General features: G+C 38.5%; 1 protein-coding gene across 7 annotated transcripts in view; it reads right to left on the minus strand.

Annotated features, from left to right (window-relative positions):
* The window catches only part of Gadl1 (glutamate decarboxylase like 1), a 455,087-nt gene that overhangs the window by 44,013 nt on the left and 392,700 nt on the right, over positions 1-18,374 (minus strand). For all 7 annotated transcript variants that reach the window (XM_076868723.1, XM_076868717.1, XM_076868711.1 and 4 more), the window contains one exon: positions 16,576-16,665. In XM_076868723.1, coding sequence (XP_076724838.1) covers positions 16,576-16,665 — 90 coding nt within the window. The remainder of the gene's footprint in view (positions 1-16,575; positions 16,666-18,374) is intronic.

An 18,374-nucleotide genomic window follows, 5' to 3' on the forward strand; every position in this document is an offset into this window, starting at 1 on the left:
TGGCACATTGCCATTGTGGACGTTCGTATCTGGTTTACTTAGTCCAAAGCCTTCAATTCAGACAAAGGTAGAGGAAGGAGAAGACATATTGATTCAAGTAAAAGAGAAGGTCTCTCAAGTTAGTCAGAAAGAGGAAAAGATTCAAGTAAAAGAGAAGGTCTTTCGAGCTAGTCAGACAGAGGAAGGAAGTTTAGAGCAGAAAAAGCCATCAGGGGAAAAGTTACAACAGGAGACTGCTACTAACACCTTTCTATCACCAGAGGGTGTAAGTGTCCAATCAACAGCACCACCTCCATATGCTGGGAGGCTCCCAACCCCCACAGTTGATAGCTGGGATCCTGAGACAGGATCTCAAGTGTTAACATGCCCTGTATTTGAGGTAGGAGGGCAGCGAATTTACCATGCTTTAAATTTCAAAACAGTGAAGCAGCTAAAAGAGGCTGTAACAACCTATGGTCCTCAAGCACCCTTCACTGTAAGCTTGGTCGAATCCATTAACAACTTGAACATGACGCCAGCAGTTTGGGCTAATATGTGTAAAGCTGTGCTAAATGGAGGACAATACCTGTTATGGAAGGTTGCCAATGAGGAATTTTGCAAGGAGACAGCTAGGCGAAATGCAGCAACTGGTTATCCTCAAAGAAATCTAGATATGTTGTTAGGAAAGGGACCTTATGAGGATCAGCAGCAACAAATTGCATATGATCCTGGTGTATATTCACAAATTGCTGTAGATGCAGTTAAGGCATGGAAGACCTTACAAGGACATGGAGGTTTACAAGGTCAATTATCTAAGATAATACAAGGAGCTAATGAATCTTACGCTGAATTTGTAGATAGGCTTATTCAAACAGCTACCAGAGTTTTGGGGAATACAGAACAAGCAATGCCATTAATAAAACAACTGGCTTATGACCAAGCGAATCATTGGTGTAGAGATATCATTAGACCATGGAAACATGAAGATTTAAACACATATATTAAATTATGTAGAGACATTAATGAACAAGAGCAAGTCGTGGCAGCTGCAGTAAAACAGGCTTTAGATGCCAGAGACATTAATGAACAAGGGCAAATTGTGGCAGCTGCAGTAAAACAGGCTTTAGATGCCAGGCCAAGAACATGCTACAATTGTGAACAAACAGGACATTTTAAAAGGAATTGCCCCATAGGAGGAGGGTTTAACAAAACTAGGTAACAAAGGAGTAGAATACCGGGTATTTGCCCACGATGCCATAGAGGGAGACATTGGGCTAATGAATGCCGTTCTCAAACCACCATAGAGGGTACTTCATTATCAAAAAACGAATAAGGACCAAGTGTTTATCCACGATATCGTGGAGAAAGGCATCGGGCTCCATTGCCAAAAAATGGACAAGGGGTCCCAATGCTCCGGGGCCCAAAACCAAAATATATGGAGCACTGGAGGAACCCAGCAACCCCATCAGGGTAGTGCCCAGGACACATTGTCCATCAGATCCCTCATCAGACAAACCAGAGGGAGCGCAGGGTTGGACATCTGTGCCTCCACCAGATCAGTACTAACTCCAGAGATGGGAGTTCAAATCATTCCCACAGGGGCGAAAGGACCTCTTCCCAAAGGAACAGTAGGCTTATTATTGGGACACAGCTCTTCTACTCTAAAAGGACTTATGATAAGTCCTGGGGTAATTGATCCCGATTATGAAGGTGAAATAAAAATTATAGCCAGTTCTCCAAAGGGTATATCAGTAATTTCACCAGGAGATAGAATAGCACAATTACTAATAATACCAAGCCTACATGATAAATTTTCCAGTCATGCTGTAGAAAGAGGTTCCAAGGGATTAGGCTCCACAGATGTAGATTGAGCTATGCTTTCTTTAAATTTAGATCGCCCCATGCTAAAATTAAATATTCAAGGACATGAATTTAATGGGCTACTGTATACAGGTGCAGACCTTAGCATCATCTTTCGTCAAGAATGGCCAAAACATTGGCCATTACAACAAGCCACTCAAATGCTTCGAGGCCTAGGAGTGGCGACTAATCCCCATAGAAGTGCAATGGTATTAGATTGGAAGGATCCTGAAGGATGTGAGGGAACTATACAGCCATATGTATTGGATCATCTTCCCGTAAATTTATGGGGACGAGATGTCCCAGATCAAAGAGGTTTGACATTAACAAATAACATCAACCAAAATGCACCCACTATTATGACTAGACACGGTTTTAGGAAAGGAAAAAGATTAGAAAAACAAGAACAAGCTATAGCAGCACCAATACAAATAGATCAAGGAACAGACAGACATGGGTTGGATTTTCAGAAAGGGCCGCTGAGACAATAAAAATTACTTGGAAATCAGAAAGACCAGTATGGGTTCCTCAGTGGCCCCTGACTAAAGAAAAGATACAAGCAGCCCATGACCTGGTCAAACAACAATTAGCGGAAGGACATATACAACCTTGTGTATCTCCCCATAATACTCCCATTTTTGTCATCAAAAAGAAATCTGGTAAATGGAGATTATTGCAAGATTTAAGAGCCATTAATAATGAGATGGTTATTATGGGACCTGCTCAATCGGGGATTCCTCAATTGTCTGCTTTGCGAAAAACTTGGTATGTTTTAGTTATAGATATTAAAGATTGTTTTTTTTTCAATTCCAATTCATCCTAAGGATAGTCCACGTTTTGCATTTACTATCCCTGCACTGAATCATGAAGGTCCTGATCAGAGATATGAATGGAAAGTACTCCCTCAAGGGATGGCTAACAGCCCAACTATGTGTCAAATTTATGTTAACAAAGTAATCCAGCCACTTAGAAATCAAAATCCTGAACTACAAATATTTCACTATATGGATGATGTATTATTAGCACACAAAGCTAAAAACACATTGCTAGAATGTTATGCCACACTTACAAACTTATTAAAAAATTATAATCTAGAGATAGCAATAGATAAAGTACAATTAAATTTTCCAATTAATTATTTAGGAGTTCTATTATCCTCAACCATGGTCTGTCCAACAAAAATTCAAATACAAGTAGATCAACTCAAATCACTTAATGACTTTCAAAAGTTATTAGGAGACATAAATTGGATAAGGCCTTATCTAGGTATACCAACAGGAGAGTTGGGACCTTTATTTGATATCCTAAAAGGGCCATCAGATCCAAATTCACCCCGAATGTTAACGCCTGAAGCAAGAAAGGCATTAAAAATCATTGATACATATATGGAAAATATGCATTTGGATAGAATTGATATGTTTATTATTTATTGTACTACCAACAAAAAATAGTCCTACAGGAGTATTTTGGCAAGAAGGTCCATTATTATGGATACATTTATCTTATTCTCCTAACACTATTCTTACTAGGTATCCTGAGGCTGTAGGACAATTAATACTCAAAGGAATGAAAGCAGCAAAGGGAGTGTTTGGAATTTCTCCCAATAAAATTATTACTCCATATACTATGAATCAAATTGATGAGTTAGCTAATGAGTTAAATACTTGGGCAATAATCATGTGCAAATCTAATGTTTCATTTGATAACCACTTACCATCTAATCCTTTATTGTCTTTTTGGTCATCGCATCCTGTAATTTTTCCAAAAATGACAAGAAAAACACCCATCGTGAATGCTCCAAATATATTCATGTTGAGAGCCACAGCCGAAGGGGCCCCAGCAAACTTTCAGACTGCCAGCTGATGATTGGCTCACAGCGGCCCCAGCAACATCTAGCTAATTGGCTCCTCTGCGGTGATGCTCATTGGAGATGCTCATTGAGCTGTTTCCCCGCCCTTTCAGACTACCAGCTGATGATTGGCTCACAGCAGCCCCAGCAACATCTAGCTGATTGGCTCCTCTGCAGTGATACTCATTGGGCTGTTTCCCTGCCCTTTCAGGCCATGGAGCTGCTCATTGGGGGACTTTTTTGGCTCTGCCCACGCGACCCAACCAATTGGCCTCAAGAGCAGGAGGATTGTGGGAGGTGGAGAGGCTGGTGGTGGGGGGAGTGGCTTGTGGGAAGCCGGTGGTGGCAGTTGGGCTCTGAGGGTTTTTCCTGAGGAGCTGTTTTGTTTGGCATGTGTGGTTCTAAAAATAAAGTTAGTTTCTTTTGACAACTGGCTCCTGAATTGTGCCCAGCCAGATTGCGGCAAGACACAACCAGTAAAGTCTAGGCAAATGTCCCAAAATCCCTAAATCTCTGAAATTTGAAATACTTCCAGTCCCAAGCATTTTGGATAAAGGATATTGAAGCTGCACTGGTATTTTTTTTTAAAGAATATGTATTATTTTACTTGTAGGTGGACAGAATACACTGTATTTTATTTTTATGTGTTGCTGAGGATTTGAAGCCAGTGCCTCATGCTTACCAGGTGAGCGTTCTACCACTGAACCCCAGACCCAGCACTGCACTATGAATTTATTGATGAGGAAAACTGAGGCATGGGGTGGTAAGGTGCTCTGCCAAAGGGATAAAGCAGTGGAAAGACCAGGATTTGAACTTGGATTTTTCTAACTGCACCTCCATGTGTTTGACAATAGTGGTGTGCTGGTTTTTACATAGGAAGACAAGAGCAGGTAACTCAGTTGGCTAGAGTACAGGGGACAGGATGAGGATTAGCAGGAGATAGGTGAGAGAGTTTTATTCAATGAGATCAGTCCCTAAATGATTATGGACTCTTTCTTATGGGGCAAAGGAGAAACATGAGCATTTACAATTAGGAGATCTATTATTGCCTCAGTGCATAAGATGCTTTGGAGAGGGACAGGAAAAAAGTGAGAAAGATATTTGAGGTTCCTAAAGTCCTACAAAGGTGAAGTAATAGGATTCATAGTAATGAGAGCTCATGTTTATCCAGAATTTACTCTGTCCCCGGCACTGTGCTAAGCACTTTGCTCCCATTCAATCCCTGTCAAAATACTACAAGATAGATACTTTTACTTCCTCCATATTATTGATGGGAACTTTATGGAGGCACAGAAGTTTTAAGTAACTTATCCATCATGTCCATGGTCACACAGCCAATGAGTGACAAAAATATTACATTTAAATCAGTAAAAATCTTAAGATCTCTTTTTGACTCAAAAAAAGATACAAAGAAAGGAAAGAAGAATGAGAGGAAGGAAGGAAGGAAGGAAGGAAGGAAGGAAAGGAAAAGGTTCTAAAAGACATTTAAAATGAAAAAATACATATCCTATTAAAGAATGCTAATTTTCAAAAGAGCCAGGAGGGTGGTTTTAGATTTGAGAACATATTATAAAGTAATACCATTTAAAAATCTTTGGTTCCTGGCACAAAAACAGGAACACAGATCAATAGAACAGATTGGAAAATCCAGAAATAGAATAGTGTTTTAAAAAATGTAACACATGATAACACAAACTTCTCATAATAAAAATATCAGGAAGAATTACTTAATAAACCAAACTGCAATAACTAGTGGATAATTTGGGGGAAATAACCAGGTGAGATGGGTACTTGACAAAGTAAACAAAATTATTCCCTGCATGGATTAAGGAGTTAAATACAAAAATTGAATGACAGAAAAATCAGCAGGAGATGGAATAGAATATTTATCAGATTTGTGAAAGAACAGTCACTTCAGCTTTGAAGCAGTGGAATAAATCATGAAGGGAAAGACTGACAGATTTGAATACATGAAAAATTTAAAACTTCTGTACAATGAAAAAACAGCAAGACTAAAATAAAAAGGACATTATTCTGAGGGCAGTATTTGTATTCCACGTGACAAAGAGAGCTTTAAAATCCAAACGATATATACCTTCATTCAAATGTATAAGAAAACATCAGAGCTCAAAATATAAAAGGTAAAATGTGAAAAAAAAATCAGTAAAGAGAGAAAAAAATTGTTCAGCCCATCAACAAATACAAATACAATGTGAGAAAAGCAAACTTAACAGAATTTTTCCATGGTTAAATGGAATCCAGTCTTTACTCCATTTTGGAGGTATTATAATGGATATAAACTTCTTCAAAATTAGTAATGTGTAGCCATAATCAGACTCAAAATCACACTGGTTTTCATAAATCAGCAATTAAACTTTGAGCACATTACATTCTGGAATATTAAAAGCAACAAAAGATGTGACCATGAAGATGTTTATCTGCTGTTGTTTACAATGGCAAAATACTGGGTGGGGGTGGGAGAGGTCTGAGTACCCACAACTACAGGGACAGCTTGAGACCCTGTGACAGGGATTGTTGGCCAGGGTGAGAGGGTTTGAGCTTTTCTGGAGTGCCATCCAATGGGATGGAGCAAGAGACAGTGATGTGGCTGGAGGGAAAAATGAAGGGGGAAATCATGTAATCCTGTCCTTGGTCAAAGCCTGTACATGCTTATTGATGGAGGGGAGCAATACGGTAGAGGAAAAACAGTGAAACTTTGAGAAACAGAGGAAGGGAGAGAAGAATGGAGATTTTGGGAGAGGGGAGAGTAGGGGAGGTGGTGATGGCAGCTGGAATGAGGTCCTGAACAGAAAGTCAGCCCCAAAGGCATGTGTGGGAAAGCGGGCTGTGGAGACAGGGACCACCACCTCCACGGAGAAGATGCAGAAAGAGAAACAAAAGCACATTCAAAGTGAAGCAGGAAAAATTCGATCCTTGGAGAATGTCTTCCTCAGGTGAGCCTCTCTGGGTCTGAAGACTGTGCTGCCTGACAGCGGTGATGCTGTCATTCTGTCACATTGTAACAGTGTTTGTTGGGTGGGCATCTACTCCCTCAGTTCTCAGCTATGAAAGGAGTAATGAGCAGAAGGGCCACCAGGGGGCAGGTTTGGCACTGGCAAAGAAACTTCAAAGATAATGAAAAAAAAAGTCTTTTTTTTTTCTCTTCCTTTCAGCACGGGGTCCATTCTTTATTTTGCAACAATAAATACTGCATCAAGTCCAGAGCAATTTCCTTAATGGTTGTGCTGTGGGTATGAATTTTGTTCCATAAACTCAGGTGTGCAAGAAATGTCATCATACTTTATTTCCTTTAAATAAAATTAAATCCAGTCTCAAGCCTGTGTCCTACTAGGCCAGGTTGAAAGTCAACCTCTGTCATGATTATGGCTCCCACAGCACCGGGGGGTCCTGCAGAGGTTACAGGCTCTTAGCCAAGGCGAACGTTTAGGTTGTCGGTGCTTCCTTGTTATCACTGAACTAGGATCTGGACCAACATGACTTCTTGGCACACTGTGGCTGTGCTGTGCCGTTACCAAAGATAGGGGCAAAAGTTCTAGCATCTGGAACAGAGAGATGAGGACAAGTACCTCCTAGGACACCCAAAGCAGAGAAGCTGTTCAGATCTTGTCTCCTGTTCTCCTTCAGCTTGAGGGCAATTTCTCCTCCCTCCCTTGTTCCTGTGTTTTTGGCTCCTCTATGCTACCTTCACAGGTCAGCTCAGGCTTTCAGAAAAGGCAGGAAGAGGGAAGACTCCAGGCCAGGCAAGGCTTAAGAGGGGCTTCATGCCCAGAAGCCCTGCCTCGTCCCGAGGATGGAAAAAGGAGAAAACACAGGAAAGAAAATTCATCTAAGTATCTTCACTGTGCTGTCACCTTTGCCACAAGGTCACAGTCCTAAAAATACCCTCTTTTAGGTCTGACAGCAGGTGACAGTTTTCTCTTTCTTACAGATGACACAGAGTCCAGGTGTCCCTCAGAGCAGGAAGACAAAGAAGTGACACACCCTCATGTCTAGGAGCATCCAGGGTCACAGGCGTGGAGACAGACAATTGAGGAATGATGATTTAGGTGAAATTTAAGCTGACCGAAAGCCTGAAATACCACTGTCAGATATATGAATTTAAAAAATATTTTCCAGTATTTAAAACATCAAAATCAAAAGACAGTTCACATAGTCTCTGTAACTATAGCTTCTTCTAAAAGAGAAGAACCGGCAACCCAAACCCTCATTCCCATATGGCAGTCATTACCAGGAGCTGTGTAGAGATTGCTCCCTTGACTTGGGCCAGTTCTCTCCAGTTTGCCACAGTCCCCACTAATCCCTATTGTATTACATCGACCTCCTCATAGATTCAACATTCCCATAGATTCAGCTTCTATAGAAATTTGGTTTTGCAACTCCTGAGTGAATAAACTAAATGACACTATACTCAGGGACACAGTGTTAAGTGTTACATGAACATTTAATTAAGTCTCTTCATTTCCTCAATACTCACCACTCTGTTATATTTGAAAATTCAGAATTATTTCAGTTGGACTTAATGATGTGAACAGAGTAAAGAAACTGAAGATTGAAATATGGTTGATATACAAATGCTATAGATAAGGCCTATAGTACTCAGGCACAGAGCATAGTATAGTCCCACCTTGCACATGTGTAGAATGGCAGACCCAAGGGACAACATGATGTTTGTAAGATGCAGCTGTAGCTGTGTTCCTTAGCCTCATTTCCATCACTGTGATGGAGGGTGTTCGTGGATTAGCCAGTCTCGACTGAACCACTGTTCAGTGGGCATGAGCCCAAGAGGCCACCTACAAGGAAACCCTTCTTTAAAGAAAGGGCCTCATCCTGACCACCATGAGATCAGCCTCAGACAGCTTCCTTCTGCTCAGTTTTAATTTTCAACAGATGAGCCAAGCTCAGAACTTCTCCCACAGTAATTAGAATAGTCCAACAGAAGCAAAAGAGAGAAAGCTATTAAACTCAGGAGAGAAAAAATATAAAAGAAAGAAAAAAACTTTTTTTTTTAAATAAGGACATCTGTACTTGACTATTTGCTGAAGAATTAAGTCATTACTCATGAAAAAATCTTCTATCTGTGTTTGTAAATATTTAAAGGTCAAAAAGCAATATAATGAAGCAAGTAAATAAATATATGAACTAATACTAACAACAAAATAAAATGTTGAAAGATGCTGTTAAATACAATAGAAAACTTGCTGTGAATTTTCCCCGTTGTAACTGCATAATAAACAAGTATTTTGCTGGAATGTTTTTGTTGTTTGTTGTTATTATTGTTTGTTTATTTGGTTGAAATTTTATAAATTCATTGGAGTAGCTACTTAGACTATGACTAAGCACTAGGGAATAAAGATGAGCATAAAAGCCACAAAACACTGGAGTACCCCTGTTCCTCAGCCAAAGGGACACCCCAGCTTCTCCAGCTGATTTACAAAGGCACTCTCATGTGGAAAGAGCCTACATGGCTCTTTTGTGTGTGTGTGTGTGTGTGTCTCTCTGTGTGTGTGTGTGTGTGTGTCTGTGCTGGGGATTGAACCCAGGGCCTTGTGCATGCAAGGCAAGTACTCTACCAACTGAGCTATATCTCCAGCCCATGGCTCTTGGACTTTAAATGCAGAATGACACCTGAACAAAACTGATAATAACTACAATGTCTGACAAGCTATGCACAGTCATATCTCTACCCGAGACACTACTCAAAATAGAGGTATTTTATCTCAGGTCTTAATAGCATGGGAAAAAAGCACACAGTACTTACAATATGTAGGAAATTCACTGTTTAGGCATTTTTGAAATCATGTCCCAGACACCAGCAGAGCAAGTCACATCCAGAAACTCTTGATTTAAATGGAACTTCTAGATTAGACTCTCCTTAAATACGAAATTTGAAGCAATGTCAGCTTAAAAATGATGTCTATCCACTAAAAAGCTGAGGATTTTTGAAGACTATATTATGAATTATATGCCAAAAAAATTTTTAAGACCTATTTTTTAATTATTATTTTTTAAACTCCTCTACACTTTTAGATAAACAGGGCTTTTTCAGTACATAATCCAAAAATGAGAGACTGGACATACCATTATCACAGATGATGATTAAAACAAATCAGAATCAGAAGCTCTCGAAATTTTTATGAACCACACGTATACACACCAGCATATGCAGAGATACACCAAAGAGAGAAGAAGGTATTATATATGTCAGAGAGGAGAGAGGAGTCCAGACATTGAAAGTGAAAAAGAATAATCAGGAAATGAATGGAGCAAGACAAGGGACATTGACACCCTGCCTACAATCCCAAGAAGTGGCTATTTGTACATCTGTGAGGCTTCTATAGAGGCAATGACCATTCCCAGATCATGCAGTCTTGTCTTCAAGAACTGTCAATCAAAGCCTGTCAGTAACAATTCCAAATTCTCTCTAAAGCTATCTGGAATATAATATCAAGCTATATTATCAAACAAGCAATAAAACAACAAACCCATCTAGTGGATTCTAAAAGATTTATTCTTCCTTTGCTGTGGAGGAGAAAGTAGCCTGTAATAAATGACCAGCATTAGTTACAAATCTGCACATCAGCAGATTTAAAAAAGAAAAAAGGTTCAAATGACCATGCAAGAATAAAAAATGACAGCTTGTTTAGTACTTTCAAGAGTAAATTTTCTTGGTATAAAGTAGAATTATTTATGGAACACCAACAAAAGAGGAAATCTGCCTCTGAACATTGAGTAATGGTGAGGCAAAACAAACTAATAGAATTTTCAGTTACATCTGTGGAGCTTATGCATTCAATTTATCTTTACATTCCATTCCAGCATCCGCATCCTCAAGATCTGATCACTGTGGACCAGCTTTGGAAGAAACAATCTTGCACAAACTTATTTTAGGCTGTGGCTTTAGCATGTAAAGTACAGCTCTATTTCGATGCCTGAAGCTTTGAGGGATTCCTAGGAAACCAGGAGATCTCACTGTGAACCATCAGAGCCATGACCCTGAAGTTGAAACCAGTGCAGATGGTGCACACATTGTGGTAAATGAGATAAAAGTAGAGGCAGAGACAGACACAGAGGTAGAGACAGGGATAGAAATGGATGTAGAGGGAGAAGGGGGGCAGAGAGAGAGACACATGCAGACAAAGTATGGAGGTCAAGATCAAAAGAGAAGAAGAGAAAAGGGATGTCAACTATATGTTATAGCTGGGAAAATACAGAGAAAAAAATAATAGTAGGCATATTGATTGAATATTGTTTAATCATGGTCTCCAAAGTAGACCATCTCCTGTGGTTCTAGGAGAAAAGATGAGAATGTCTTTTAAAAATTAAAAATCTCAAACTTATATATAAAAAACTTTGTGTGTATTTTTTAAATGCACATAGTGTGTTTATAAAGTAATACATGTAGACAAATATAAAAGAAAAGGCACAGTTGTTCTTTAACTACTAGCTAGCTTCTGCTTAAAATAAAACTTATGGCTTTCTGGGTCAATAATTGTACACTTCTACAGTATTATTAGTATTTTGTAACTATTTTCAAAAAAGCAATATAAATTAATTGTAGAAAATTAGGGAGTTGCATAAAAATTTTAAAAGAAAAAGCAATATAAATTTGTCTTTAAAATATTTTGATGCCTGTTATCTGCCCTTAATCCAAGCACAGAGTATTTTATATGTATTTATGTATTATGTATATATGCACATAATTTTCCAAATTGGTATCATACTATATTGGCTGATTTATAACTTGTTTTTTCCCAGCAATGATATATTATGACTATATTGCTGTGGAATGGAATACCAATTGTCTGAACACTATAAATTTGTGTATAAATTCTTTATTAAAATTTAAGCAATTTCCTAAATTTGAATATTTAGTTGCTTCTAAAATTTAGCTATTTTAAATAATAGTTATGAACTTCTGAGTAGCTTTTCACCCCTCACAATTCTATAACTATTCAAAGGAATAAATTTGTAGAAGTGGAATTTTTTGGAAGAAAAAATATATGCAAAATCAAAGCATGTAATGTGTTTTATAAAGTTATTCTTTAAAATAAAAGGTACAAATTTATGTGCCCATAGGTAGCGTATAGGAATCCACTGAGACTTTCATCAACCGTAAGAAGTACAGTTACTTGCCAATTTAATTAGTGAAAGGGTATCATGACCTAGTTCCTAATGTGTTTCCTCATTTTAGACAAATCAGTGAAACTTCTCTGGTCATTTACTCAGTACAGGGATCTCAATACTAGAAGTGACATTAGACTGAGTTAGGAATGTACCTTAGGATCACTATGGGGGCTTTGGATGCCAAGCAGAGGTGACTAGATTTTATTACATGGACCAGTTGTTCTCAAGGGATAGTACTACACTTGTAAGCAGTATCTTGAAAATAGGTGCAAATATTTTTTATTTTCATGATGTTTGGGGATTACTATTGGAATTCAGTGAGTGGAGACCAGAGACTCCAGATGCCCTCAATGTGTAGGGCAAAGCAGCAAAGAACTGGCCCAGGACTTGCCCAACTTTCAAATGTTCTACTGAAAATGCAGGAGATGAAAATCCTGATTATAATCATTCAAGCCCTTCAGATAACTCTGTTTTCCATGCAGTGTCAAATACTCTGTATCTATTTTTTTTAAACCACTGTTTTCTACTACCATATAAAGCAGTGGGAAATGTATTTTCTTCAGAGTTTTATTAAGATCTGTACACCATTTTAAAAAATATTTAATATCTTACCTTTATTTTGTTTATTTAGATTTTTTTTAATGTGGTGCTGGGGATTGAACCCAGTGCCTCATGCATGCTAGGCAAGTCCTCTACCACTGAGTCACAACCCCAGCCCTATGCACCATTTTTGAAAATTATATTACCATTACCACACCTTTCTTGTTATTTGCATCACCAACATCACCCACTTACAACAGTTTGCGTTTGTGTATGGCTTACACTCACTATTTCTAAGAATCTTATCACTTCTACATGTCTTGTGATATTGTCATATTCAAACACTGATGTGATGAAAAGCATTTTTATTATAAATGGATTTCTCCTTTATACTACATATGAGGTCTTATACAGTCCTTATGAAATTATGTAAATAAGTAAACCATATTTTCTATTGGTTTCATCATAGGAGGGTAAAGAGAACATTATTTACTATGAAGAGTGGTCATTGGGTCTGACAGTTTTAAAAATGGCTGCTTCAAATAATGGGGAGCAATTCAGAGTCCTCCAGCAGGAGAGTGAAGATAAAGCAGAGCTTCAGGGAGGAAAAGGATGACTTTATGGTAGCCGTGGTGGCACACACCTGTAATCCCAGTGACTGGGGAGGCTGAGGCAGGAGGATTGCAAGTTCAAAGCCAGCTTCAGCAAAAACAAGGCTCTAAGCAATGCAGTGAGACCCTGTCTCTAAATAAAATACAAAATAGAACTAGGAATGTGGCTCACTGGCTGAGTGCTCCTGAGTTCAATCCATGGTACCACAAAGGAATGACTATAACATTTGCCATTTGACATAAAATGGATGGATCTGGAGACTATCAAGCTAAGTGAAATAAGGTAATTCCAAAATACCTAAGGTTGAATGTTCTTTTTGATACGTGGATGCTAAAATACAACAAGGGGAGGAGGGGAAGAATAGAAGTTCAACTGATTAGGCAAAGGGGAGTGGGCAGAGGGGAGGGGGACAGGAATAGGAAAGACAGTGAACGAGTCTGACATATATTTCCTGTGTACATAGATAAATATACCACAGTGAATCTCCACATCATGTTCAACCAGACTGGGATCCTAATTAAAATAAGATTATACTCCATGTTTGTATGAATAAGTCAAATTTTACTCTATTGTCATTTATAACTAAAAAGAACAAAAAATTTAAAAATTAAAAGAAAATGAACTGGAGAAAGCATGGCAGGAGGCAAAGGGACCAGAAAAGAGGCAAATACGATCTAAACAGGGAGCTAATAAAGATCTAGGATATCAAAATGCCTAAAAGAATCAGAAAGAAACACATTCAGGGAGGACATCTCAAGAGGAGAAGTCACTGAAATTCAGAGCTTGAATATCCTTCAGTATAGTGTCACAGAGTAACTGTCAAGGTATCAGATGCAGAGTGACTGTTTTCAAAAATAGTCACATATGTGCACACATGTTTGCAAGCACACACACCCATTTGTGTACGCCAACACTCCAAACTCAAACTCATTATCAAATAATCCTTCCCCCTTCTCCTTTCAAAGGGAAGACTTATCACTACCAGTGATTCTGAAATCTGACAGCACAACCTGACACTAGTGTGAATCTAAGGGGCAAAGCCTTATTTGGTTTATTTATTTGTTTGTGATTCTCCATCCAAAGTAAATCCTGAAATAAATTTCAAGGGTGCATTAAGTACACTGCAGGTTATAAATCACCTACTTGTACTACAGTAAGCAGAAAACCATAGAGATCAACAATAGATATAGATACCTCACATCCACATTGCCACATTCATGCACATGAACCCACACAGAGAAAGACAGAATAATAGGAAACTAAGAACCCGAGGAACAACAATAATTTGTGTTCATCATACCTTATTATTAATCAAAAGCATCCATGAGAATTAAAATTATATAATATTAGATCAGACAATAGGAAAAGATGGTTTAAAATGGCAGAAAAGTATTTCCAAAACGGAAAGATAGATAGGAACCATAAGAAGATTGGGCATTAACCATAAGAGAAGAGATAAAAGAGAATGTCTCAATTCATGTTTAATTTCCAATTAAGTTTAAAAAGTATATAATATTTTGAATTCTCTGATTTCAAATCATTTCAATTTCAAATGTTATGAAAATAGAAAGTAAAATAATGAGTGAAAAATATCCCCCGGTACAATGAAATGATCTGCTCATTTTCATCCTTACCTGTACAATACTACTGAGTCAGCAAAACACAAAAATCACACTGTCCATTTGCTTTCTTAGAAATCAAAAAATTATTTCTAGCTTAGTGAGAAAGATGGCAATCATATCTTTCTCATCTGGAAGCAGTTTCTCTCCCCACCCTACCAAAAATCACCAGTCGCATTCTATCAAAGTGAAAAATGTGCCTCTAAACCTCACTATTAAATTCTCACATTGTCCAGTTGCTGCTTCTTTTTATGGATTACTTACCATCTGAAATTTATTCTTAAGCATTTTCCTGTTTGTGCTGTGTGACAGAAATACAAGACAAATCCCGAGGACTATGCTAACCACCTGAAATAGGTAGTGAAGTTCTTGTCTAGGCCCAGGCCCAGGTAACAACAGCCACCTCTCCCCATTTTTTGCTGCCTGACCTCAGGTCTGATAATAGGTGGAATATGTATTAGTCATCTACCATGTCCCAGTGCAGGAGGTGTAATGCATCATGAGGAAACAGAAAAAGACCTGCGGCAGGTAAGACTAGAGATGGACATGGCTGAAAGGCAAGGCAAGATATTATTTCTCTTAATGTCAGGGCAAAAATTCCAAGCTCTTTATATTGGGAGAGAGAGCCCCATAACCTTGCTGCTCTCCTATGCATCCCTATGGTGTTGAACCCCATCCTCCCCACCTGAATCTCTGGGTCTTTGTGCTGTGATTCTTCTTGGCATGAATGTCTTTACAATTGTTCTTTGTCTAGCATCCATGTGTTGTCTAAGACACAGCTCTAGAGATGCACGCTGAGGAAGATTTCTTTCCACTTTGACTGCAAACAGAGTTTATCTCCACTTACTGGTTACCTCGAGATTGTCTCTTTACTCATTGCCTCCTTGAACATGAACTTCTCAAGGGCAGAGACAAAGCTCTTTGATGTTTGTAGCTCCAGAGCATAACACAGTGAGCACTCAGTCAATGTGCACTGTTGCCTGACAGATAAGTCTGTCCTTTCCTTCAAAGGGCATGTAGGAGGGCTATGACTATAAAAGTTATTAAAATAATTATTGTTTTCTCCATTGAGGAGAGGAAGCAGACTGCAAGTCAGAGCCTTTTACTAACCAAGGGCATGGAGTCTCCTGCATGGCTTGGGAGGGAAGACACAGGGATAAGGGATTGTTTAAGTTTAATGGTACCAAACCATCTTGAGTTCTGATGCTACAACATCCCTATGGGAACTCTCAAGTTCACTTTCAACATACATTATGTTCATACTGCAGGGGGTGGGATCAAGTAGTCTTGGCTCCTGAGACTTCAAAGTTCTTGGATTCTGGATTAGAGGCAAGATAGGCAAGGTGTGGATGAGACACAGCTGGCCCTGGAGTCTGGACTTTTCCCTACTCTAGATTTTCAGTCCTCAACAGCTGGGCGTGGAGACTCTTTTAAGCACATTCTGTTGGGTGATTAACTGAAAACCATTCCTGGAATTTCTTTCATTTTTTCCTGGGAGCCTGTTTGGTATAATGCACAGGACTTCATTGGTGAAGAGGGCACATGCAGCACACTTAGAAAGGATGTCAGATTGAGACTTCTAACATTATTTCCAACTGAGGGGATGCAGCAATCACTGAGATGCTCCCGCAGAGCTGAGAGCAGGAGCTGTTCATCACGCAACTTTCACCTTTGTCCTGTTTATTACCAGACCACATTTTCTGAAGTACCCTGGGAAACAGAACTTCTAACTAATTCTCCACTCATCTTGCAAACAGCACAATTTTGTTTTGAATTTGAGTGTGTACCTCAAGTGTTGTTGATTTGTTAGATGGAATCATTTGACAAGCTGTTATTTTCTAATACAGTAGGAGCCACCTCTTGGAATCTTCAAGAGGCCACAACAAGTACAGAATTATCTATAGCATCAACAGACATGAGCATTGAGTTTATCTCATTAGAAAGAAAAAATATAATTTCCTCATTACTTACCAAATGGAGTTTTTCCCAGAATTCTGGTCCTTCTTCCATCTCTCTAAGGCTTGGTGGAATGTACCAGAAGCAGATATTGGCATATTCAGGCTGAGGATTAAGAAAATTTGAAAGTTTCCTTATTACCTTAAGATTTATTTTAGAATACAACAAACAATTACTTCTTAAATTCTTAGGTCATCCCTTTTAGAGTTATCTTGTGTGTATAACTTTGATAATAAGTCAGAATCTTATAGAGTAGACATCCATTCTAATTAATTTCTAAGAACAGCCTATTGGTAAACCCTTTTCCCCATGTTTGCACCTAGGAGATTCTCTTACATAAAAGTGGAGCTGAACGAACTTGGAGCTGACTCAAAGCAGTGCTGACCATCAATCAGTGCCTGATAGACAGACATATGCTCAGGACCTTCCTTTTCAACAGTGATCCTTAAGTTATTTTTTTTTCACCACTGTATCCTTTCAAAATTTCTTTTGGCAGCGAAAATTGGCCTTTTGTTACTAACTGTACCTGATAAATACAAAAGTCCCTGTGAATTGAAAGCAGTGTGACATACTTGGGCTTCATATCCAGCACTGCCGCAACCCTAGCCAATATTACTAAGGATAAAAAGGAGAAGGCAAAGGGGGAGGACAAAGAGGAGGAGGAGAAAGAAGGAGGAGGTAACAATGACGATGATATCACCTTGACTCCTGGTTCTCAAACTTCAATAAAAATGTGAGTAAACAAGGGGACCCAAGTTCCTGTGCTCAGATCCAGGGTCTTATTGAGGCTAAAGAGCTGACATCTTCTACAGTGGGTAGTATGTGATCTTTGTTTGGGAAAATGGTATGAACTATGGGCTCTAGTTCAGTTACCTTTCCCACTAGCCTGTGTTCCTATCAGACATGATTTGGTTAAACATGGGATGATGTTCCAGAATAGGCTTCAACCCAGCCATTATCACAAACAATGCTTTGTCCTCACTAAACCATATAACAAGAGCCATGACAAAGGCAATCATAATAACCAGGTGATCTGAGACATTATGTTGGGGATTCACACATTGGACACCTGGGAAATTATATTCGGGAAAGAATACTCTTCATTTGAGGCTTATCACTGACAATATTTGAAAGGACTTTCATTTTTCCATGACAAATACAGTTTGCAGATAACCAAAGTGAGGATAGTTCTCAATAACCATCAGAATTATGCATGAATGTCAGTACAAAGCACAAAGAGTGAGCAAACAACTATAACCTCATATCTTAACATCAAGACTGATATCATATAGCACTCTGATTTTAGTGGATGTTAAGGCACAAGTGAGTGCTCGGGAACATTTCCAGCTTAACAAGAACATTGATCTGATCACCCTTTCATCTTTAAAATTTTTAACATTCCTATTGGATATGACAAAAAATAGAGTTACAAATCTTCAAAATATAGAGTAGTTAAAATGAAGCACTATGTAATTGAACTCAATTTCCACAAACATTTATCACAAGACTACAATAGATTTTTAAAGTCTGCATAATTCACACTTGGATTTCTGATTTATAATTGATTTGGTTACTCTCAGCTAGAATGTATTGGGCTTCCGACTTCTTTGATCACTTAATGTGAAAAAATCTTTCCAAATAAAGTAACTATGATTAGAAAGTAAAAGAAAAATATAGTTAACCATTACTAGATTCTAGCACTTTATGTCTGTATATCAAAGAGGACTTTTCCCCCAGATGCCATTTATGTCAGCTATACATTTATTGCCTTTCAGTTCCAAATCCACCCTCTCTTGGTGTTCTGCAGTAATGGA

Source organism: Callospermophilus lateralis, chromosome 1 (assembly GCF_048772815.1).
Source record: "Callospermophilus lateralis isolate mCalLat2 chromosome 1, mCalLat2.hap1, whole genome shotgun sequence".
Classification (NCBI taxonomy): domain Eukaryota; kingdom Metazoa; phylum Chordata; class Mammalia; order Rodentia; family Sciuridae; genus Callospermophilus; species Callospermophilus lateralis.